This window comes from Aotus nancymaae, unplaced genomic scaffold (assembly GCF_030222135.1).
Source record: "Aotus nancymaae isolate 86718 unplaced genomic scaffold, 86718_ANA_hifiasm-v0.15.2.pri h1tg000036l, whole genome shotgun sequence".
Lineage (NCBI taxonomy): Eukaryota > Metazoa > Chordata > Mammalia > Primates > Aotidae > Aotus > Aotus nancymaae.
The window spans coordinates 613,768-638,322 of NW_026988450.1; the positions used below are offsets into that span (position 1 = coordinate 613,768).

At 41.2% G+C, this 24,555-nt stretch overlaps 1 protein-coding gene across 2 annotated transcripts in view; it reads right to left on the reverse strand.

Annotated features, from left to right (window-relative positions):
- Positions 1–24,555, reverse strand: part of PRKDC (protein kinase, DNA-activated, catalytic subunit) — a 184,532-nt gene that overhangs the window by 84,063 nt on the left and 75,914 nt on the right. For both annotated transcript variants that reach the window (XM_064384164.1, XM_064384163.1), the window contains exons 36-43: positions 23,490–23,693; positions 19,275–19,460; positions 18,776–18,880; positions 16,932–17,099; positions 15,309–15,436; positions 2,387–2,594; positions 1,195–1,373; positions 196–364 (exon numbers count right to left, since the gene is read on the reverse strand). In XM_064384164.1, the coding sequence (XP_064240234.1) occupies positions 196–364; positions 1,195–1,373; positions 2,387–2,594; positions 15,309–15,436; positions 16,932–17,099; positions 18,776–18,880; positions 19,275–19,460; positions 23,490–23,693 (1,347 nt within the window). The remainder of the gene's footprint in view (positions 1–195; positions 365–1,194; positions 1,374–2,386; positions 2,595–15,308; positions 15,437–16,931; positions 17,100–18,775; positions 18,881–19,274; positions 19,461–23,489; positions 23,694–24,555) is intronic.

Genomic DNA, 24,555 nt, shown 5'->3' on the forward strand with positions numbered 1-24,555 from the left:
CCTCATAACTGATGTTACTTTAGAATTAATGCTATTTAATAGTTCATGGAAAAGCACTCCAGCTTTAAATATACCTATGCAGAACTAAAAGAGTCACATCTTTAATATAAGATGCTGCAAATGATGATATAACTTTAACTGATATAATCTACCTTTTGAACTCCTACAATAGTGCACACCTTAGGAGAGGCCTACCTTTTCTGGTTTTTCACTAAACAGAAACCCTTGGTAAAATTTTAACTCATTGAAGACGCAGCAGATGACAGATATGGTGCAGTTGTATGCTGCACAATGGTAAAGTCTTCTCCTCTCCAGCAGCTGATTCTCTCCTGCCATGTTCTCTGTAAATGCGTCATAGCACAACCTGCAGAGTAGATCCAGGTGACAAATCAATTCACCACAACAAGGCAATCACTGCTCCACCCCAACAATGCCAGACAACAGGACCTAATGCCGTTCAGCCTCTCTTATCACGCTTGTGCCAGGCAGAGTACTGGGCACTGAGACTATGAAAAGGAGCATGTCACCCATCTCATAGCAAGGACGGCATACATACATGGATCTCATCACACAGTGGTCAGTGAGGCAACAGCATCAAGTGCATAAGTAAAGAGATAAGGAAGCAAGGAGTACAGATAACAGCTCGGTCACGACTGACATCACTCACTGACAAGGTACTACAGCACCAGGTGAGAGGAGGGTCATGATGAGTTTGTTTGGAGACGCACAATGAGACATGGCAACGTCTGTGTTCAACATTTACTAGGAGGAAAACTTCAGTAAAACCAAGTTTTAGAGAAAATACATTTGATTACTTTTGTGTTTTTTGGAATGCCTGTTAAAAAAAATTTAGTATTCCTTTAATTTCAAATGACAAAAAAAAAAAAAAAATTCTACATCTTTTCTTACTGAAAATCACCAAAAATATATCAAGCTATTCAAGGGGAAAAATAGCAGGAAAAGAAACAGTAAAAGAAGAAGTTTTATTCTTTGTAAAAGATGTAAAAGATTAGTACAAGATAAAACAACTGTTACTCAATAATACTCTAAATTAAAGTTCACCTAAGTTTATACATAAGAAAACTATGAAAGGTCAGTATCTAAATATTTATTCACATTATATACACACACAAAAATATATTTACCCAAAGCACTGAGAAATACAATAGAATCCAAAATTAAGTAAAATCTTACTTAATCAGTGTCTTTGTAAGTTCATTTCCTTCTGTAATACATGAGCCATGGAAAGCTTGATTAATTTTAGAGTCCTTAGCGTGAACATCATCTTTGGGAAGACGAGAATACATCACATCTAGCATCTTATAGTAGCCCATCTTCTTGGTGATTTGAGTATCAAAGGTAGATTCATTCAGCTTAGAAAAGGTAACAAATAATTATCTTTGGTCTTATTAAGCATGAAATATTAAACATATCAAATTTAATACTTAATATCCTCTAGACAGAATTTAACAGTCAAAAAATGCTAAATCACTTCAATAAGAGAGTGTGCAATTGTCCAGGGTCTAGAACACAGAAACATTAATATGTTACACTGGGTGAAGCAGGAAATAATGCATGACATCCAGATAGTGAGCCAAGGGTAGAAAATGTTTGCAGAAAATCTTACTGAAGATATGGGAACAGCAGGTGAAAATTCAGCATATTAAGACACAAAATTCTCAGCTATTTTGAAGTCTGCTTTAACAACGTGGCATCTGGGTATTCACAGTATTTCCCAACAGAATTCCAAGGGAGGCTGAATGATACATCCCACCCTCGCGCTACGAAAGGTATCCAAAAGATGTCCTCATCCCTGAATCTTTTGAATACAACCTCCTCATGTGGCAAAAAAGGGACTTCGTAGACAAAATTTAGTTAAGGGCCTTGTGATGAGATTATTTTGGATTGTTCAGGTGGATAGATGCTAAATAAGATCACAGGCAACCTCGTAAGAAGGATGTGTAGGGAGATTAAATGCACAGGAAAAGGTAATGTGACCGGGGAGGAAGACAGCAGAGTGATGCAGCACAAGCAAAGCAATGCTGTAGCCCCCAGAACCTGGAAGAGGCCGGGAACAGCTCTTCCCTGAGTTCCCAGAGCAAGCAGCGCCCTGACAACACTGTGATGTCATCCCAGTGAAACTGATTCCAGACCTCTGGCAGCCAGAAGTATAAGAGAATACATCTCTGTTGTTCCCAACACCAAATCTGCCTGAAGTTGTTACAGAAGCCACAGGAAGTCAATGCAGATGCCATGCGGTCTATTGTGTGGCACACCCCTCAAGCAGCAGAGGCCGTGTGACCGAGCACACAGCAGTGTCTGAGCACACAAGTCAAGCAGGCTGCTCATGTCTTATGACTATTTAACTGATTACGGCATATGATACCTTTGTAAACCTGGACTTCAACACATCAATGGCATCCACCACAATTCTGCTGAAGAATTCCCTCAAAGCATCCAGGCTACAGTGAGACAACAGAGTGAGAAGGGAACGATCCACAAAGGATTGGCGTGTGAAACTGAGGCGGGGGTCGTCCTTCCTGAACATTTCGTACACACTTTCCAGAAGGCCTACTTGTGTAACGCATGAACCCCTAAGAAAACAAGATAAAATTACATGAACATTCCTGCTTTGAAGAGGAACTTTCAGTACCTACTACATAACAGGCAAAATAAACAACAATAATTACAAATTACAAAAATAACTTTAAGGATTATGTATATGTAAAATCCACAAAATACAAGAAACATTTGTACATGAACCATATTGTTTTTATTCACTCCCCAAAATCTTCAAATCAAATGTGGCCATTGAAAATAAGGTTGTTTTCATTTACTTTCAAATTTGGTCTTGCTTAAAGAACATCTGGAACTCTCTGGAAGAGTCTCAAGCCTAAAAATGGTCACATTTCCAGGATATAAAACTCAGCAGTTATGATTTTAAAATTCTAATTTCTCCCTACCAATGAACCACCATTGCTATTTCCCAAACAGAAATATACCTAACTGGTCCTTTATTTACTCACCTGAAAAATAACATATTTGAATAATCGTCTATAAAGTTCTGTCTATAAATCTACAAATTAAGAATGGAGTTAGTATCCTCATCTATAAAAGTAAGAGGGTTAAGACTAAGTAACCATTAAAATCCTGATGCCATGAAGTTAGATAACCAGGGCAAAAATATTAGATTCAGAAGTAACTCAGTCATAAAAAGACTGCAGGACACTACTGGATGCCACACAGGCTTTGCAAAGTTCACGCAGGCACTATAATGGACTGAATGCTTATGACTCCCCACATTCCTATGTGGAAACCCTGACCCCTAATGTGATTTATTAGGAGATAAGGCTGCTGAGAAGTTATCAGTACCCTTATATAAGAGGTACCACAGGCCAGGCGTGGTGGCTCATGCCTGTAATCCCAGCTACTTGGGAGGCTGAGGCAGGAGAATTGCTTGAATTGCTTGAATCCAGGAGGCGGAGGTTGCAATGGGCTGAGATGACACTATGGCACTCCAGTGTGGGCAACAAGAGACAAACTCCGTCTCAAAAAAAGAGGCCACAGAGAATTCCTTGCCCCTTCTACCATGAATGACTCAGAGAGAAGGTGCTGCGTATGAATCAGGAAGTGGGCTGTCATTAGACACCATGTCTACTGGCAGTACATTCTTGGACTTACCAGCCTCCAGAACCATGAGAAATGCATTTCTGTTGTTTATAGGAAACCCACTCTGTGCTTTAAGGAATAACACAGGCGCCATCGCAGCCTCGTTTTCTCTAGAGGAGCTTTCCAATAGCAAGCACAGTAGAGATGCACATGGGTTCTAGTCTTAAAACATCTCTTACATAAAAAGCTAAGATGGTAAAAAGAAGCTATATAAAAAGAGCAAAGACCTAATTTTATAAATGGGCCCGTAGATGGGTTAGTGAAAAATAAATGCAAATTAAATATGTAAAAATATGTCCGACTTCACTCATACTAAAGAAAAATTTTATTTTATTTTCTTCACTCATAATAAAAGAAAGTAAGAAGGGGAGAGACCCTTTCTCACCTATAAATTGGAAAAAATCCAAATATTTCACAATGTTGGCAAGACAGTGGTGAAACAGATACTCTAGTACATTACAAATAAGGAGGGAATTCAAATAATACAGCCCCAAAAGAAGCAATACAGAGATAACCTGGCAAATTACAAATGCACTTGCCTTTTCATCTGCATTTAGGAATCTGCCCCAGAGATATATGGACAAATACAAGACGATATAAGTAAACAGCTATTCACTGTGGCATTATTACTATTTTTAAGAAATATTTTTGTAACAATGGCGTTCTGCTACGTTGCCCAGGCTGGTCTCAAATTCCTGGGTTCAACTGATCTGCCTATCTCCGCCTCCCAAAGCACTGATATTACAGGCATCAGCCACCGCATCTGGCTTCCCTGTGGCATTATGTTTAACAGCAGAAGATCGAACCCGGAAGTCCACTGGTAAAAGGTTGCCTTAAAATACTATAATACTTCTTTACAACAAAGAAACACTAATTTTTAATAAAAAAGAATGAGGAGGCTCTCTATGTGCTGATAGGGAATGATCTGTACAAGACAAAGGTGGAAGAGATAGGAAGGTGAAGAGGCAAAAGAGGAATGAGAGAAGGGCCAGAGACAGAAGAAAGACCCTCTGCAGTGCAGCTCATCATACAGCTTTGATTTTAGACATGTAAATATCTTACATCTTCAAGAAGAAACTAGAGTCAAGAAAAAACAAAATCTCTAAACTTTGAAAATTAATTAAATTAGCATTACTAATTGGTGTAAAAAGCACAAAAAACTACATCAAATGGTTCAGAACACAAAATTTTACTGTAGGTCCTTAGATGGCATGTTCTAAGAAAATTATAGCTAAAATGAAAAATTTAAACTTCATCAGGATGTCACTATTCTATGTAATAAAACTGGTACTGTCATTTTTTAAAGTGTAAAGTGTAAAGCCATTGAGTAACTACAGAGTATCAATGGAAACAACATTAGAAAGGAAAAGAGAATAAGATGCACAGTGTAAAGGAACAAGAAAAGAAGTTATATTAAAATCCTATAAAACAAACAAACAAAAAGAATAAGAAAATAAACTTAATAGTAAAAAATTTGGTTGTCTTTTATTTCTGTTTATTTTCCAGGCGCCCTGGTCTCGTTCCCAGTCTCAGGAGGAAGCACGCAGCCCTTCACTATTACATATTTTGTTGGCTATTGGTTTTCCATAGACAGCCTTTGTCACTTTCATCATGAACGAGTGTTGTACTTTGTCAAGTGTGTGCCTGTATCTACTAAAATTATAATGTTTTTGTCCTTTATTCTATTAATATGGTATCTAAGACTAACTGATTCCCAGATAGAAAAGCACATGGACATAGGGAGGGGAGCATCACACACTGGGGTCTGACTGGGGGAGGAGGTTGGGGAGGGTCAGAGCAGGGTGGAGAGGTTGGAGAGAGAGAACACGGGGAGAAATGCCAGATACAGGTGACAGGGGGATGGAGGCAGCGAACCACCTTGCCATGTATGTACCTATGCAATGATCCTGCATGATCTGCAGGTGTACCCCAGAACCTAAAGTACAATTTAAAAAAAAAAAAAAGAAAATTTGCATTCTTATAATAAACACCAATAGGTTATAGCATATCCTGTTTGTAAGTGTTGCTGAGTAAGTTAATGTATCTTTAAAATTTTTTGTGTCTATATTCACGAAGGATACTTCCTGGTCTATAGTTTTCCTGTGCTTTCTCTTATGATGGTCTCGCTACTGGCCTCACAAAAGGAGTTGGGAAGTGTTCCTCTTCTATATCCTGAAGGGTTTATGAACTGCTGGTATGATTTCTTTTTTAAATATTTGAATTCCAGGTATGGTGGCTCACACTTGTAATCTCAGCACTTTGGGAGGCTGAGGAAGAAGAATCACCTTAGCTCAGGAGTTCAAGACCAGCCCAGGCAACTTAAGAATAACCTCTCAAACGTAAAAAAACAAAAACAAAAACAAACAAACAAAAAAAACCAGGCTGGGCATGGTAACATGCCTGTAGTTCCAGATATCAGGAAGGCTGAGAGAAGACCATCTGAGCCCAGGAAGTCAAGGCTGCAGTGAGCAATGATTATGTCACTGCACTCCAGTATGGGCAACAGAACAAGACCCTATCTCAAAAATAATGAATGGATGAATGATAAAATTCAGTGGTAGCAGTGGACCAAGAAGGCTAGTGACAAGTCTCCAGTGATTGTCTCCCCTCCAGAATCCCAAAATAAACAACTATCTACACAAAAAAGCACCTTCGTTAAGAACCAAAAATCAGGTGAGTGATCACAGTACTGGTTTTAACTTCCTATTAAGGAAAGAGGCACTGAAGACACTAAGAAAGATAGTCTTCAATCAGCTACATCACTCCTTCCCCATCCCCCGGCAGCAGTCACACGCAGGACACACAAGCTTTGCACCTGGGGGACGAAAAGCACAGTGACTGGGTGCTTTGCATTGGAATTCAGTGCTGTCCTGTCACAGCAGAAACCAACCCAGGGCAGAATTAGCCAGCACTCACCGAGAGAACATTTAGACCAGCACTATAAGAGAACCTACATTCTGGCAAGCCCTGCTACCATGGACTAAAGTGCTTTGAGGTCCCAAATAAACCTGAAAGGCAACTAAGATGACAAAATCTGCAATTCTTGGGCAAGTCCTAGTGCTGGGCTGGGCTCAGAACCAGTGGACCTAGGGGGCACATGACCTGAGATACCAGCTGTGGCCACCATGGGAGTGCTTGGCCCTGCCTACCCCAACCCCAAGTAGTGAAGCCTGCAAGAATGAAAGTGACTCCTTTCCTCTGCTTGAGGAGAGGAGGAAGAGAGCAAAGATGGCTTTGTCTTGCAACTGGGACACCAGCTGAGCCACAGTAGCACAGGGTACCAGAAAGAATTCTGAGGCCCTCACTCACTCCAGGTTCTGGCTTCCAGGCAATTATTTTAGATGCACTCTGGGCCAGACGGGAACCCATGCCGTGAAGGGAAGGACTCAGTCTGATGGGATTCATCACCTACTGACTAAAGGGTCTCTGGGTGATGAAGTATCAGTGATAACCAGGTAGTACTTGCCATGGAGCTTGGTAACACCCGGGGCCATGCAGCTTCCTGTGTGATCTAGCACATTCCCAGCTGTAGTGGCCACAGGGAGAAACCCCTTCTACTGCTTGAGAAAAAAAGAAGAGTAAAGGAGACTGGCATTACTCTTCATGTCTTGCAACCCGGGCACAAGCTTGGCCACAGGTAGGGTAACGTACCAAGCGGGCTCCTGGGATCCCCAGTTCCAGGCCTTGGCTCTTAGACGGGATTTCTAGACATGCCCTGAGCCACAAGGGAACCCACTGCCGTGAAGGGAGAGACTTAGGACTGGCAGCATTCACGAAAGCTGACTACAGAGCCGTGGAGCCTTGCGTGAAAATCAGCAGCAGCCAGGCAGTACTCACTGCAGGCCGGGGGCAACGGTGACCATAGGGAGAGACTTCCCTATTTAAGGAAAGGGGAGGGAAGAATGAAAACGACTTTGTTTTGCAGCTTGGGTCCCTCCCAGCTCAACTACAGTGCAATAGAGCACCAGGGAGATTCCTACGGTTTCCGACTCTAAGCCTGGCCCATAGAAGGCATCTCTGGACCCACCTGGAGGCAGGCGGAAATCACCATCTTGAAGGAAAGGACACAAGACTGGCTAGATTTGCCTGCTGCTCCTTGTAGAGCCACTGGGCCTTGAATGAACATACGCAGTAGCCAGGCACTGGTCACTGCAGGCCTTTAGTGAGACCCAGTGCAGTGCAGTGCAGAGCCAGTGCTGTGCTGTGCTTCAGGTCTGACTCCACGCAGTCCCAGAGGTGGTGGCTACAGAGGTGCTCATATCACCCTTCCCCCAGCTACAGGTAGCTCAGCACAGAAAGACTCTGTTTGAGAAAATTAAGTAAAGGGAACAAGAGTCTCTGCCTGGTAATCCAGGGAATTTTCCAAGGTCTTAACCAAGACCACCAAGGTGGTACGTCTGTGTCTATAAGAACCACAGTGTGGGCGTGGGGTGCCTCCTACAGCAGATTATGACATAGGGTGGCCTCTAAAGCAGTTATGGCTGCAGTGACCAAAGACTTAGATCACACCCACAAGTCCCTTCAAACACCTAGAAAGCCTTCCCAAGAAGGAAGCATATAAACAAGCCCAGAAGACTACAATAAATACCTAAATCTTAAATGCCCTGACATCAGTGAACATCCACAAGCACCAAAACCAGCCAAGAAAACATGACTACACCAAATGAACTAAATAAGGCATCAAGACCAGTCCAAGAGAGACAGAGATCTGTGGCCTTTCAGATGGAGAATTCAAGATAGCTGTTTTGACGAAGGCCAACAAAATTCAAGGTGACACAGACAAGGAATTCAGAATCCTATCAGATAAATTTAACAAAGAGAATGAAAAAATTAAAAAGAATCAAGCAGAAATTCTGAATCTGAAAAATGCAAATGACATTCTGGAGAATGCACTGGAGTCTCCTAAAAGCAGAACTGATGGGACTGGGCGCGGTGGCTCACGCCTGTAATCCCAGCACTTTGGGAGGCTGAAGCGGGCATGGTGAAACCCCATCTCTACTAAAAATACAAAAATTAGCTGGGCATGGTGGCTCATGCCTGTAATCCCAGCTACTCCGGAGGCTGAGGCATGAGAATTGCTTTAACTCCAGAGGTAGAGGTTGCAGTGAGCAGAGATAGTGCCACTGGAATCCAGTCTGGGAGACAGAGCGAGACTCCACCTCAAAAAAAAAAAAAAAAAAGAACCAGGCACGGTGACTCATGCCTGTAATCCTAGAAGTTTGGGAGGCCAAGGCAGACAGAACACAAGGTCAAGAGATCAAGACCAGCCTGGCCAATATGAAGCTCCATCTCTACTAAAAGTACAAAAATTAGCTGGGTGTCGTGCCGCGCGCCTGTAGTTCCAGCTACTCAAGAGGCTGAGACAGGAGAATCACTTGAACCCAGGAGGCAGAGGCTGCAGTGAGCCAACACTGAGCCACTGCACTCCAGTATGGGTGACTGAGCGAGACCCGGTCTCAAAAAAAGAAAAAAGCAGAACAGATCAAGCAGAAGAATTAGTGAACAGGAAGACAGGCTATTTGAAAATACATGGAGGGAACAAAAGAAAAAAGAATAAAGAATATAAAACAATGAAGCACACCAACAAGATCTAGATAATAGCCTCGAAAGGTCAAATCTAAGACTCATTGGCCTTAAATAGAAGGTAGAGGGAGACAGGGGTAGAAAGTATTTTCAAAGGTATAACAACAAGAGAACTTTCCAAACCTTGTTGAGAAAGATATCAATATTCAAGTAAAAGAAGGTTATAGAACACCAAGCACATTTAACCCAAATAAAACTACCTCAAGGCATTTAACAACCAATCATCCAGAAGTCAAAAATAAAGAATCCTAAAAGAAGTACGGGGAAAGAAATGAGTCACACACAAAGGAGTACCAATACGTCTGGTCCGGCAGCAGACTTCTGGGTGGAAACTTTGTAGGCCAGGACAGAGTGGCACAACATACTTAAGATGTTGAAGGAAAATAACCCTTTACTCCTAGAACAGTATATCCTATAAAAATATACTTCAAGCATGAAGACTTTCCTCGAAAACAAAAACTAAAGGAATTTATCAACAACAGAAAAGAAATACTACAAGAAATTATGAAAGGAGTTGTTTTTTGTTTGTTTTGAGACAGCATTTCGCTCTCGTTGCCCAGGCTGGAGTGCAGTGGCACAATCTCCGCTCACTGCAACCTCACCTCCCATGTTCAAGCGATTCTCCTGTCCCAACCTCCTAAGGAGCTAGGACTACAGGTGCCCAGTACCACGTCTGGCTAATTTTTTTATTTTTAGTAGAGACAGGGTTGCATCATGTTGGCCAGGCTGGTCTCGAACCCCTGACCTCAGGGTATCTACCTGCCTCAGCCTCCCAAAGTGCTGGGATTACAGACATGAGCCACCACCACTCCTGGCCACAAGGTCTTTAATATGAAATAAAAGGACATTAATGAGTGATAAGCAATCACCTAAAGGGATAAAACGCACTAATAAGTACAAAGAAAACCACAGAATAGTGTAACACTGTAATTGTGGGATGTAAACCACTTATATTTTGAGTAGAAAGACTAAAGAGATAAATTTATCAAAAATGATAACTTTTCCAGACATAGCATAATAAGGTATAATTTGAAACAGCAAAAAGATTAAAAAGTGGAAGATGAGGTTAAAGTACAGAATTTTTATTAGTTTTCTCTCTCAGCGTTCAGCCGTCAGTGGTTTAAAATAACGGATTATAAGGTATTATTTGCAAGCCTCACAGTTACCATAAATCAAAAACAAGATACAACAAATACAACAAATAAAAAGCAAGAAATTAAAACACACAACCCGAGAAAATCACCTTCATTAAAAGGAAGACAGGAAGGGAAGAAGGAAGAAAAGACAACAAATCAACGGGAAGGCAAATAACAAATGGTAGAAGTAAGCCCTCGCGTATCAGCAACAGCACCGAATGTAAATGGACTAAACTGGCTAAATGAATTAAGAAAAAAAAAAGACCAAATGATCTGTTGCCTACAAGAAACACACTTCACCTATAAAGACACAGGTAGACTGAAAACACAGGGATGGAAAAAGATATTCCATGCCAATGGAAACCACAACAGAGCAGAACCTATACTTACAACAGACAAACCAGATTTAAGACAAAAATTATAAAAAGCGATTTTTTTAAGTCATTATACAATGATTAAGGGGTCAATTCAGCAAGACGATATAACAACTGCAAATTACACCTGTCACGGCAGCACCCGGATATATAAAGCAAATATTACAGCTAAAGAGAGAGACGGACCACGATGTAACAACAGCTGGAGATTTCAACACCCTGCTTGTAGGATCGGACAGAACTTCCAGACAGAAATGTCAAGGAACAAAGAAACATCATACTTAACTGGCACTACAGACTAAATGAACCTTACAGACGTTTACAGAACATTTCACTCAACAGCTGCAGGATACACACTCAGGCACACGGCGCACTCTCAAGGACAGAGCATATGTTAAACCACAAAGCAAGTCTTAAAACGTCCCAAAAAACTGAAATAAGGTGGACAAAGGATGTAAATTGGTAGAGTCAGTATGAAGAACAGTATGGAGGTTATTGAAAAACCAAAAATAGAACTTCTGTATGATCCAGCAATCTCACTGCAAGGTATATACACAAAAGAAAGGAAATCAATATACGGAAGAGGTATTTGCACTTCGACGTCTACTGCAGCACTGTTTCACAAGAGCCAAAATTTGGAAACAACATATGTATCCATCAACAGACAAATGTATAAAGGAAACAGTGGAGTACCATGCAGCCATAAAAAAGGAATGAGATACTGTCATTTGCAACAACGTGAATGGAACTGGAAATCAGTATGTTATGTGACATAAGTAAGGCACAGAAAGACAATCTTTGCACGTTCTCACTTATTTGTGGGAGCTAAAAAACACTGAAACAATTGAACACATACATGGAGATAGAAAACAGAAAGATGGTTACCAGAGGCTGGAGAAGTGGGAGTCGCTGATGGGTACACAAACACGGTTAGGTAGACAGCACAATAGGGTGACTAAAGTCAGCAACATTTTTAAGTATAACGGAATTATTTCTAACACAAAGAAAGGATAAACATTTGCGGCGACGAATACTTCAGTCACCCTGGCGTGATTACACATTATACACCTGTATCAAAACATCCCATGTACCCCTCATAAATATATACACCTATGTACCAACAAAAACAGAAATATACATATTTGGGCCAATCATGGTGCTTCACACCTGTAATCCTGGCACTTTGGGAGACCAAAGCAGGAGGACTGCCTGAGCTCAGGACTTGTAGACCAGCCTGGGCAACACAGCAAAACCCTGTCTCTACTAAAAACACAAAAAATTAGGGTGGTGGAGTAGTGTGTGCCTGTAGTCTCAGCTACTCAAGAGGCTGAGAGGCACAAGAGTCACTTGAACCCAGGAGGCAGAGGTTGCAGTGAGGCACTGCACTCCAGCCTGGGAGACAGACACTGCCTCAAAAAAAAAAAAAAAAAAAACAGATATATAGATAGATATAGATATAATCTCTCTCTCTCTCATGTATGTACGTATATGTATATTTGATAAAATTTACGAGTAAAGCTATCTGGAAGCCAGGCACAGTGGCTCACACCTGTAATCCCAGCACTTTGGAAGGTCAGGGCAGGCAGATCACTTGAGCCCAGGAGTTCGAGACCAGCCTTGGAAGTATGGTAAAACCCTGTGTTTACAAAAAATACAGAACTATCCAGGTGTGGTGGTACATCCCTGTAGTCCCAACTACTCAGGAGGCTGTAGTGGGAGGATTACTTGAGCCCAGGAGGTCAAGGCTGCAGTGAGCCTTGACCACTGCACTCCAGCCTCAATGACAGAGTGAGGCCATGAATTCAAAAAACAAAACAAAACAAAAAAGCTATCTAGGTCTGGGATTTCCTTTACAGGAAGATTTTTAATTATTAATTCAATTTAATTACTTGCTAGAGGTGTACTCATACTTTTTACTTTTTCTTGAGTCCGTCTGGTGATTTATAACTTTCTATGAATTTGTCCATTTCACTTAAGTTGCTGAATTTGCTGGCCTACTATTGTTCATAATACTCTCTTATAATCTTCTTACAGTTTCTGAGAGGTCAGTGGTAACATCCACCTCTTTTTAGTCTTAATTTTCACAAACTTTATTTTTGGTTAGCCTACCTACTGTTTTACCAACACCTTTACCTTTGATTGTGAAAAGAAAAACTGATTTTTCCCCACCATTTTTCTGTTTCCTATTCCCTTTTTTTGTATTACCTTTGGTTTGTTTTTTTCTATTTCTAGATTTTAAGGTAGAGAGGTTAGATTACTGATTTAAATCTTTCCTATTTTCAAACATATGCATTAAAAGATATAAATTTCCCTCTGAGCATCTTAGTTGCATCACATCTGGATATACTGTGTTCTTCTTTTACTCAGATCAAAATACGATCTGACCTCCTTTGTAATTTCTTATTTGCCCCAAGGGCCATTTAGAAATGTTATTATTAATTAGTGGATTATTTACAAATATTTTCAGATTCCCTAAATTTCCTTGTGTTGTTGAATTCTAATTTAACTTTGCTGTGGACAGAGAACATACTTTTGTAGGATTTCAATCTTTTTAAATTTAGCAAGACTTGTCTTATGGCCTAGTATACAGCCTGTTCTAAGAAATGCTCTAAAAGAATATGTGTTCTGCTGTGCAACATTCTGTTTTATAGTTGGTCAACTGTGATATTTTTTAACATAACAGTAGAAAGGAATGAACTATGTCACGGATGAACATCAAAAGCATTATGCTGAACAAAGAAGCCAGGAGTAAGAGATCACGTATTATGTGATTCCACTTATATAAAATGTCCAGAAAAGGCAGGTTCATAAAGACAGAAAGTTGATGAGTGTGTGCCTGGAGCTGAAATGAGCAAGGAGACAGTTGTAAATGGTCCTGTGGGGTCCTACCAGAGAACAAAAATGTTGTATGGTGCTGGCTGTATACTCAATAAAGTTCCTAAAAATCATGGAACTATATACTTACAATGGGTGAAGTTTATGATCTGTAAAATATAACTCACAAGAAATTTACATGGATATTTACAAATTCAATATAGATAAATGCCAATTTTAAAAATTTATTGGAAGTTTACTATAAGAAGTAGCCGTGGCATCAAACCCTTATTTCAAAAATCAATAATCAATGCCAGGTGCAGTGGCTCATGCCTGTAATCCCAGCACTTTGGGAGACTGAGGCAGACAGATCATTTGAGGTCAGAAGTTCGAGACCTGCCTGGCCAATATGGTAAGATCCTGCCTCTACTAAAGATACAAAAATTTGCCCGGTGTGATGGCACACGCCTGTAATCCCAGACTTATATATTTCACAGATCATAAACTTCACCCACTTCACTACAGTCACTTGGGAGGCTAAGACAGGAGAATCACTTGAACCCGGAAGATAGAGGCTACAGTCATCAGAGATCATGCCACCACACTCCAGTCTAGGTGACACAGACAGACTCCATCTCAATTAAAAAAAAAAAAAAAAATCAATGATCAAATATGTCTTATCTTTCCCACTGTATATTTATGAAAATATTAAATTGCATTTTTGGTAACCAAAAATTCCTAGTGATGAGACCTTCATTACACTGTAATTCCAAACACTAAATTTAGAAGAAATAAAAGGGTCAGAAAAACGGCCATTTGTAACTCTTAATGAAATAAGTGATTCAAATAAGTTGCCCACTTAGGGCAAGTGTCATACATGGAGCTAAATCATGAGGGAAACACAGTGACGCACGTGGCTGTCAAGCCCAGCGCCACTAAAAGCAGGACCACCAGATATTACGCACCTCCTGATGCCATGAGTCAGTGTAAGGCATCAAGTATTAAATAGTCTGGCCAAAATTTCAACCTGAATCTAACTGTGCTTTTAGATATAACTTTCCATTTACAGAAATCCAAGGGCTGGAGGAAGAAGTTAAATGAAAACAAAAGAATCAGTTAAATCCAGAGTATAAGAAATTGTACACAACAAGTGTCCAAGTTTCTTCAACAACAAAATATTAAAACAGGAGGGGACTGTTCTAGATGAAGACAGACTGAAGAGACATTTTCACAACAGTGAAATGCCACATATGAACCTTGTTTGGATCAAATTTCAAATAACCCAACACTGTGAGTATGTTTGAGACTACTGAGGAAATGCGACTATGGAATTACTAATAATTTTATTCAGTTGATAATGGTACTGTAGCTATTCAAGAAAACTGCATTTTTTATAGATATATACAGAAGGATTTAGAGGTGAAATAACATGGTATCAGATTTGCTTTAAATTATAATAGAAGCAGCAAAAAAGAAAAAAAAGCAAAAGGCCAAGATGAAGCTGGGAAAATGTTGAGCTTTGTTCAATATAGGGCCTTATTTATACTCTTCCTCTAGCTCTGCATATGTTTGAAAAATATTATAATAAAAGTTTTGTTTTAAAGACAAAAACCAAATAAAGTCTAGTAGCAAGAGTGCAATTGCAGCTAAGCTTTTTTTGAAACAGAGAAGATAATTTCCGACAAAAATGAAATGCTTATGGTTCCTGGGACCCCAGGCTAGAATGAGTTACCTTCTGGCAATCCTCTTGAAACTGGATTGAAATAATTCTTCCATGACATGATGCTGTTCCCGACAAAGAACTTCTGTCATCAATTCCAACAACATAGGACTCTGAGATAATTCCAATGCATCTAGAAACTGGAAGAAACACATCATCAAAATTTTGTTGGGTTTTACTTTTGCTTCAATAGTTTAACTATATAGTAAAAAATGTAAACATCTAAAAAGTTTCTTGTATAGTAAAAATATATAACACATAAAAAAATACCAGAATTTCACAGACTTAACAAATACTAATATTTCTGTCATTTTTACAGATATTGTGGGTGGCTGGTATATACCAGTGTTCACTATATACTGGGCCTGTATTCTTTTTAGGTTTTGCAAACGTTACTCTTCTCTCTATCTCAGGTTCTGAGAGGTCATGGTGATGTGCCTTCCACAGGCCCCCCCTTCACCACACCAGAGACTCTTGCCCTTCCTCCGATTCTGGTCATGTGCATCTTTTCCACACTGTCCTTGCTATGGAGGCAACAACGCAGGCCGCTCCCTCAATGTTCTCATCCTAACTCTCCCCTTACCTGTCTCACTGTCTGTTCTACTTTCTAGGAGATATCCTTAATTTTACCTTCAGAATAGAACAGGTATGTTTTTATTTAAATTTTGCTTCTGCATATTTAATTTCCAAGGATCCTTATCCTATGTCATGGACATAATACCTTCTTTCATCTCTGAAACTATTCTGTGCAGCTTCCACTGCACTTGAGCCTGGGTAACAGAGAAACACTGTCTCAAAAACAAAACAAAACAAAAAACAAAAAAAAGGCCAGGCATGGTGGCTCATGCCTGTAATCCCAGGACTTTGGGAGGCCAGGGTGGGTGGATCACAAGGTCAGGCAACTGAAATCAACCTGGCCAACATGATGAAACCCCGTCTCTATTAAAAATACAAAAAAATTAGCTAGATGTGGTGGCGCGTGCTTGTTATCCCAGCTATTCGGGAGGCTGAGGCACGAGAATAGCTTGAACCAGGGAGTCGGGAGGTTGTAGTGAGCCAAGAGAGTGTCACGGCACTCAAGCCTGGTGAAAGAGCGAGACTCCGTCTCAAAATAAACAACAAAACACACACACACACACACAAACCCCACAAATGAATTTCACGTCTATATACAGACTGGGGTCCTAACCCCGAGATATGTCATAATGTATATACAAACATTCCAAAATCTGAAATGCTTCTGGTTCCAAGCATTTCAGCAAAGAGATGCTCAACGTATGGTATCAGGGATAATCATGAAATGCTTCTCTAATAATCATTATTAAATTTTAGAAACTGGAAATTATTGGTAATATTCTATTTCTTGGCTTCTTTTGGTATCATTGTTCATAACTTATATACACTTTATATATTCCATTTTATGCATAAAGTATTTCACAATTTAAAAATGGGAGAGAAAAATTCCAGTGATTTCACATATACTCCTGTCACTGCTCTCCAAGTCAATCAAATGAATTCTTAAAGTTAGAGCACTTCTCTGATTCTGCATATTCCACACACTTCTTTTCATCAAGATATGTAACAAGAAAAAAAAAATCAGTGTTTTAATCTTACTTGATACTACTAGAAACTAACCTTTTTCATGCAGTCCACGTAATTATTGTACCGCGGAGTTCCTGGGGGAAATTCCCTGGACTGCATGGGGAAGTGAGCAACGATGAGCTGCTCCAGAACACGCCTAAGTTCCTCCAGACTACCTCCAGTGAGGCTGGTGAAGAATGGAAGAAGAGTGACAGCTTGACCCTGTGGAGCAAGGCAGACGTAAGAAACTGCACTAATTGTGGCTTACAGATCCTACAGAATAAATAAAATTACTGTTTTCTAAAGACGTTGCAAATAAAGCACTATTTGGAATCAATCAATGACTTCAACATAATTTCTAAATTATATTAAAAACCAACCTGAACACAATTCTATACCTCATCTCTTTTTTTTTGAGATGGAGTCTCACTCTGTCGCCCAAGCTGGAGTGCAGTGGCACGATCTAGGGTCACTGCAACATCTACCTCCTGGGTTCAAGTGATTCTCACTGCCTCAGCTTTCAGTGTAGCTGGGATTACAGGCGCCTGCCACCACGCCTGGCTAATTTATTTTGCATTTTTAGAAGATACAGCGTTGACCATGTTGGGCAGGCTGGTCTCAAACTCCTCACCTCAAGCTATTCACCTACCTCAGCCTCCCAAATTGCTGGGATTACAGGCATGAGCCACTGCACCCAGCCTAGACACCTCAGCTTTGACCTTTAACCAGGCTGGTCAGTTGACCCAGGCTGTAGACACATAAATAAATACGACATGGTGTTTCCTCTTCTACAAATAATGACCCTAGTAAAAATGTACCGGACAAGCTTTGTGTAGATGGGGTGGTTAACAACTACACATTGCAGAACTACCTGAGAACTTCATACTGAGCTTAATTAGGAGTTGATTCCTATCTCCCTTGCATGGCAGATAAATTCCAAGACTGTTTATGGAGAAATGGGAAACTTGATTAATCACACAGCTGAAAATTCCAAAGAATTATCCCCTTTATCCAGTAATAAGGTCTTTTGCATTAAGGCCACATTTCAATAGGATTTAAAATCTAATTGTTCTAGGACTTTAAATTTAGTAACCTTTGAATGACAATATTTATTAATTCTTGACCCTAAAAATCACCAAAAAATTTTATATTATTTAATAAATAATTGAGTAATAGTCATTATAGCAATCCCAAAAAGCCAATTTAAATCATACGTATGCAAACACAAATGTTAATTCATACAAATATGACAATCTTATACTTTAAAAGAAATGTTCTCGGGCCGTGGCATCTCACATCTGTAATCGCAGCACTTTGGGAGGCTGAGGCAGGTGGATTACTTGAGGTCAGGAGTTTGAGACCAGCCTGGCCACTAGGGTGAAATACACTAAAAATGCAAAAATTGGCCTGGCCTGGTGGCACATGTCTGTGATCCCAGCTACTCAGGAGACTGAGGCATGAGACTCACTTGAACCCAGGAGGTGCAGGTTGCACTGAGCCAAGATTGCGCTACTGCACTTCAGCCTGGGCAACAGAGTGAGACCCTTGTCTCCAAAAAAAAAAGAAGAAAGAAAGAAAGAAAAGAAAGAAAGAATGAAATGTTCTTATGTCCTGGAAAGACACACTGAACTGAAGCAGGTACAGGTCAGATAACACGCCCGGCCCGCTTGGCCTTCCTGGCCAGCTGACAGGTGGGGTGGCTGCACAGGTGAAACAAACAGGCCCACACAGGCTGGTTCTCGAGACTGGCTCATCAGTACAGGAGGATTACTGTGCTAGTCTCTTTTTCAGCATGCTTGAAATTTTCCAAAATAAAAAACAGAAAACATCACAAATATGCAAAAATAAAAAAACAGGAAAGAGAATGTAATCCAAAAAATAAATATTTCACTATTTACCTTTAAATGTAGATCCAGCTTTGTGTCAGCAAGTAGACTAAGATATGTCGTAAAGACTTCAGGGAATGAGCCATGACTTGTATTAAAAGATACAGATGAATCAATCTACAAGAGGGAAAAGAAAAACAGGACACATTTGTATATTACATCTCTGTTTCTTTAACCCATTGTTCAAATGTTTAAATTCTAGAAATGAACTGTAAATTTAATTTTGGGCTTCAATATATTTTCACAAGCTTATTGTAAAATATTTTAATACTTTTAAGACAATACATGCAAAGGTGCTTTAAAAAGATAAAGCAGAAGAAACAATAAGTCTAATAAATAATAATGGAAAAACTTTAAAAAGTAAGGTAAATATAAACAACTATCCTGTCAAAATATTTTCTTATTTGTCAAACCAATGAGCTTTTGGAGCAACCTCCATCAAATTTTAAAGACAAAAGTTACAGAGTTCAAAGAACAAACATAACTGCTTTTTTAAGGAATCTCAAAATACCTGTAAAATTTTTGCCAGTAAGGTCAGCACTGCCATTTTACTTTCGAGAGGGGCCTCCTTGGCCCACCACGAATCACACTTCTTCCAGTGCTGCAGAATGACAGTCGCAAGTTTCAGTCCTTGGTGTTTCTGGCTTGCTCGCTCCCTGAAGCTCTGGTCTAGCATGCCGTTCAAAACGGCACTCACCTGAGACAATTTGATGGTGAGAGTGAAGGAAAATTTTTAATTTTGAGAATAACAGAGAGAAAACAAAATTTACTTTCATTTCAAAGCTATTCTTGCAAAATAAAGAATCTATTTCTATAATAGATGTTTACTTCAAAGCTGCTCAAGTTTGATTTGAGGTGCACTTTGACCACAGTTTTTCCATAGAAAGTACAGGATGGCCTTAGCTATGTCATCAGGCTCACCGAGCTGCTCCTGCCTTTCCTAGTCTGGACAGTCTTGATAGAACTCCATTTGCAAAAGGAGTCAGCTCTCTTCTGTCACCACCAAGAGCACTGTACATGCACACACAAGTGTACACGCACAAGCACATAAATATGCACATATACACACTTCTGTCCCACTGCCACGATACATGCACGCATAAGCACACACACAAGCAAACATGCACACAAGTGCATACTTCCGGTCCCACCACCACGGTACAGGCACACACTATACACACACAAGCAAAAATGCACAAACACACACTTCCTGTTCAACTACGATTATACACGCGCGCAAACATTTCCGTCTCTCCACCACTCCTGTGACAGAGTGACAGGCTAATTTTGATCAGATTAACATTCACTATTCCTGTCATTCTGACTATATAAACATTTTTCACAACGTTTCAAGCAGAAACAATGGTTTTCCCTTTTTGCACATTTTGTACTTCCTGAAGTTAATTTTGTTTGCTCTCATTGTTTTCAGTGTGTCTGTCATTAATTCATCATCAAACTCTCCCAAGTAATGAAATTGCTGAAAGCCCTCTAAGCCTATCAGGTCTATCTGCCCCATCTCTGTGGCGACTCAGCCCCTGATCTGCAATGCTGGTGCTGGGCCACACATGCCTCTGTGCGGGGCCGACGTCCGGCATCCAGCACCCTCCCCTCTCTTGGCTCACTGCCTGATCACTCTCCACCCGGCAGCATCCTGATGAGAGTGCAAAGGGACCTCTTGGAGATCTGGCATGTCTAAAACATCTGCATTCTACTCTCACATAATAGATAATCGAGCTGGATTCAGAACTCTAGGCTGGAGATTTATTTCATGAATTGTGGAAGAAATTTGGTTCAAGCCTTGCAGTGTCCACACTGCTGCTAAGAAGACATATGTCATTCAATTTCTAGATCCTTCACACATAACTGCTTTTTCTCCAGTGGAAACCTGAGAATTTTTTCTTGTGGTAAAACCCCAGGGTTCTGAATTCTCAAGAAATGTGTTCCACGTGGAGCTGTTTCTATGCACCATGCTGGACACCTCATGGCCTTCTTCCCCCTGGACACTCAAGGCCTGTGCTTCTGGGCTCCTCTGGAGCTGTGTCCTCAGCAAATGGCTTTCCTGGCCCCGGCTCTCTGGAGCCAAGGCCTTGCTGTTCCACCTTGTGCATGAAACCTGGCTCCTCCTCATTTCTCTCGTGTTTTCTGTTTTGTCTTTTCACTCTCAACCCATTCCACTTTTAATTTCTGATGCCTATGCTTAATTCCCAAGAGACCTTTTCTGTTCTCATGTTCATTCTTGATAGCAATTCTTATTTCACAGGTACAGTACAGTCTCTCATCTTTCAGTTTTTTTCTCCACCTAACATGTCCATCTCACTGAACAGGCCTTGCCACGGTTGCCTGTGTCCTGCCGTGCCCTCTGGCATTCCTTTCCTCGGGTGCCTGGCCCGCTGGTCTGTTGGCTCACAGGTAGGACCCGGCTGGAAGCACTCTGCAGCGTGCAGGGCTTGCTGGTGGGGAGGATCACTGTCGCTGACCCAGGTGGCTATGATGCCTGCATATTTATTTTCTCTTAGGGCCTGTCAGGATATTCTTGATGCTGAACTGAAAGTATTTGGAGGGAAAGGGCAGAGAGCCTCGAAGTCTAGAATTTCGGTAGGCCTGCACTTAACTTCCCCCTTTTCCTGATGGGATCCATATATTCAGACATGCCAGAAACCTCCAGTCTAGAGGTCTCTATCCTTTCCAGAGAGTCACTGCCCCCTCCTCTTCTCCTCAAGTGGGGAGGATCAGACCCCCAACAGCAGGAGGCTGCCCTGCAAGAGAGCTGGCCTTCCCCCAATCCTCTCTTCTCAGCCTCTGCCCACCCCTGCTCCACTGCCTGCCCTGCTGGGGTTCAGCCAGTGCGGACCCCATCTTCCAAAGGCTGTATCACCCCACAGCTATCTCGGACTCTGCATGCAGCCTGCCACACCTGTCTTTTTGATTTACAGCTCTTGTCACTCTTGGAAATCCTTTTCTCCATGTCCTTTGAGATTATAGTGGTGCTTTTTCAAAATCCCATTCTGTTACTTTACAGAAATTTGGGAAAAGAATAGAGGTAAATGTTTATAATTTTTTTTTTTCTTTTGAGATGGAGTTTCGCTCGTTACCCAGGCTGAAGTGCAATGGCGCGATCTCGGCTCACCGCAACCTCCGCCTCCTGGGTTCAAGCAATTCTCCTGCCTCAGCCTCCCGAGTAGCTGGGACTACAGGCATGCGCCACCATGCCCAGCTAATTTTTTGTATTTTTAGTAGAGACGGGGTTTCACCATGTTGACCAGGATGGTCTCGATCTCTTGACCTCGTCCGTCTCAGCCGCCCAAAGTGCTGGGATTATAGGCGTGAGCCACCGCGCCCGGCCTATAATTTTTCTATCATTTCCATCAGAAGTTATAGTTTACAAAATCAGAATGTTAAATCTGAATGTCATCTACTATGATGTTATTTCTATCTTAAAAAAAAATACAAATTCCTAGCAATCTATCACCAAAGATTCCCCTACAAGAGACAAGCACTGTTTGCAATAAAAGCTCAACTTAGGAAATCATGTACTCTCCCTTAAACTGGACATACCAACAGTTAACAGTTTTTGTCCACAGAGCAGGTTAGATTTCAAAATCCCGGAAGTTTAGCAAATGAAAAGTCAACTGTATATTAAATACTGATCTCCAGAAAGCTGATGTGAGGGGGAAGGGGGACACAGCAGGGACATGCAGAAAATGGTAACTCAGCATCAATGCCACGAGAGAGCTGAGAATAGAAGAGGTCTACCGCGGCGCAGAGACCCGCCTGCAGCTGGTATGAATGCAAAGCCACCTCTGGGCCCCAGGACGGGTTTATAAGCTCCAAGGCCATATTTTGGCAAACATCAATATCCTGCATAGCTCTGCTTCGTAATATTTAGGCTCAGAAATTTGCAAAGCATGAGGGAACAGAAAAATGTTTCAGCATCTGATAATAACATTAACTATTTTTTATTTTATAAGACAAACTTTCCCTATGTCACCCAGGCTGGAGTGCAGTGGCATGATCTCAGCTCACTGCAACCTCCGCCTCCTGGGTTCAAGCAATTCTCCTGCCTCAGCCTGCTGAGTAGCTGAGATTACAGGTGCACTTTTTGTATTTTTAATAGAGACAAGGTTTCACCATGTTGGCCAGGCTGGTCTCGAATTTCTGACCTCAGGTGATCTGCCCACCCTGTCCTCCCAAAGTGCTGAGATTACAGGGGTGAGTCATCACGCCTGGCCTAACATTCATTAACTATTGATAAAAGGTGTGGTTTGGGTTTTTTCTGAGTTTGTTAAAAGAAAGAGCTTTTAACCTTCTAGAAAAGAATCTTGTCATATTTTAATGAAATATTTCAGGAATACAGCAACCTTTTTACAAGCATTACGTAAGAAAATATTGGCCAGGCACGGTGGCTCACACCTGTAATCCCAGCACTTCGGGAGGCTAAGGTGGGCAGATCAGGAGGTCAGGAGGTCAAGACCAGCATGGCCAACATAGGGAAACCCCATCTCTACTAAAAACACAAAAACTAACCAGGCATGGTGGCGGGTGCCTGCAATCCCAGCTACTTGGGAGGCTGAGGCAGGAGAATCACTTCAACCCAGGAGGCAGACGTGGCTGCAGTCAGCCAAGATTGCATCACTGCACTCCAGCATGGGTGACAGTGCAAGACTCCGTCTCAAAAAAAAAAGAAAGAAAGAAAAGAAAATATTTACTTAAAGGAAAATTTTGTTACCATTTTGGGATTGTCCATTGATGACTGCATGAGCTCCAATACAGCAAGATCCATATTTTTCAACAATTCCGTGTTGATAGTTTCTGAGAACAAGCCATAGAAATACTCCCCATGGGAGAAGTGGATGACGCCGCTCTGTGAGCTGCCCAAGGATGGCGTGGACAGCAGTGCTGGGTTCAGGAGAAGACTCACAAGGCGCTCACACTGGAAAGAAGAAAGGAGAGGTACCATGACGGGGGCACATCTTTGCATGGCACAGAAAGACCCTTGGGCAATTGGTAACTTTGAAATTGGAAAATGACGTGGTAAAGTCTAAAAAGAGACTGATATGTGAAGCCTGGATTCAAGTTGAAATTGTATATATTTCAACTAGCCTCCATTTTCTAGGTTTCGTTTTGGGAAAGAAATCTTCCTTGACCCATATTTCTTGTGAAAGCCCAAAAAATCTTGTTTTTTATTTTATTTTTTGAGACAGGGTCTCGCTCCATTGCCAGGCTGGAGAACCATGACATGATCTTGGCTCACTGCAACCTCTACCTCCTGAGTTCAAGCAATTCTCCTGCCTCAGCCTCCCAAGTAGCTAGGATTACAGGCGCATACCACCACACTCAGCTAATTTTTTTTTTTTTTTTTTGAGACGGAGTTTCACTCTTGTTACCCAGGCTGGAGTGCAATGGCGCGATCTCAGCTCACTGCAACCTCCGTCTCCTGGGTTCGGGCAATTCTCCTGCCTCAGCCTCCTGAGTAGCTGGGATTACAGGCATGCGCCACCATGCCCAGCTAATTTTTTGTATTTTTAGTAGAGATGGGATTTCACCATGTTGTTCGGGCTGGTCTCAAACTCCTGACCAAGCAATTCACCTGCCTTGGCCTCCCAAAGTGCTAGGATGATAGGCATCAGCCACCATGTCCAGCCTTATCGTTTTTTAAAAACAGGGTCTCACTCTGTTGCCCAGGCTGGAGTGCAGAGGCATGATCATGACTCACTACAGCCTTTACTTTCTGGGCTCAAGCTATCTTCCCACCTCAGCTTCCTGAGTAGCTGGGACTACAAGCATATGCTACC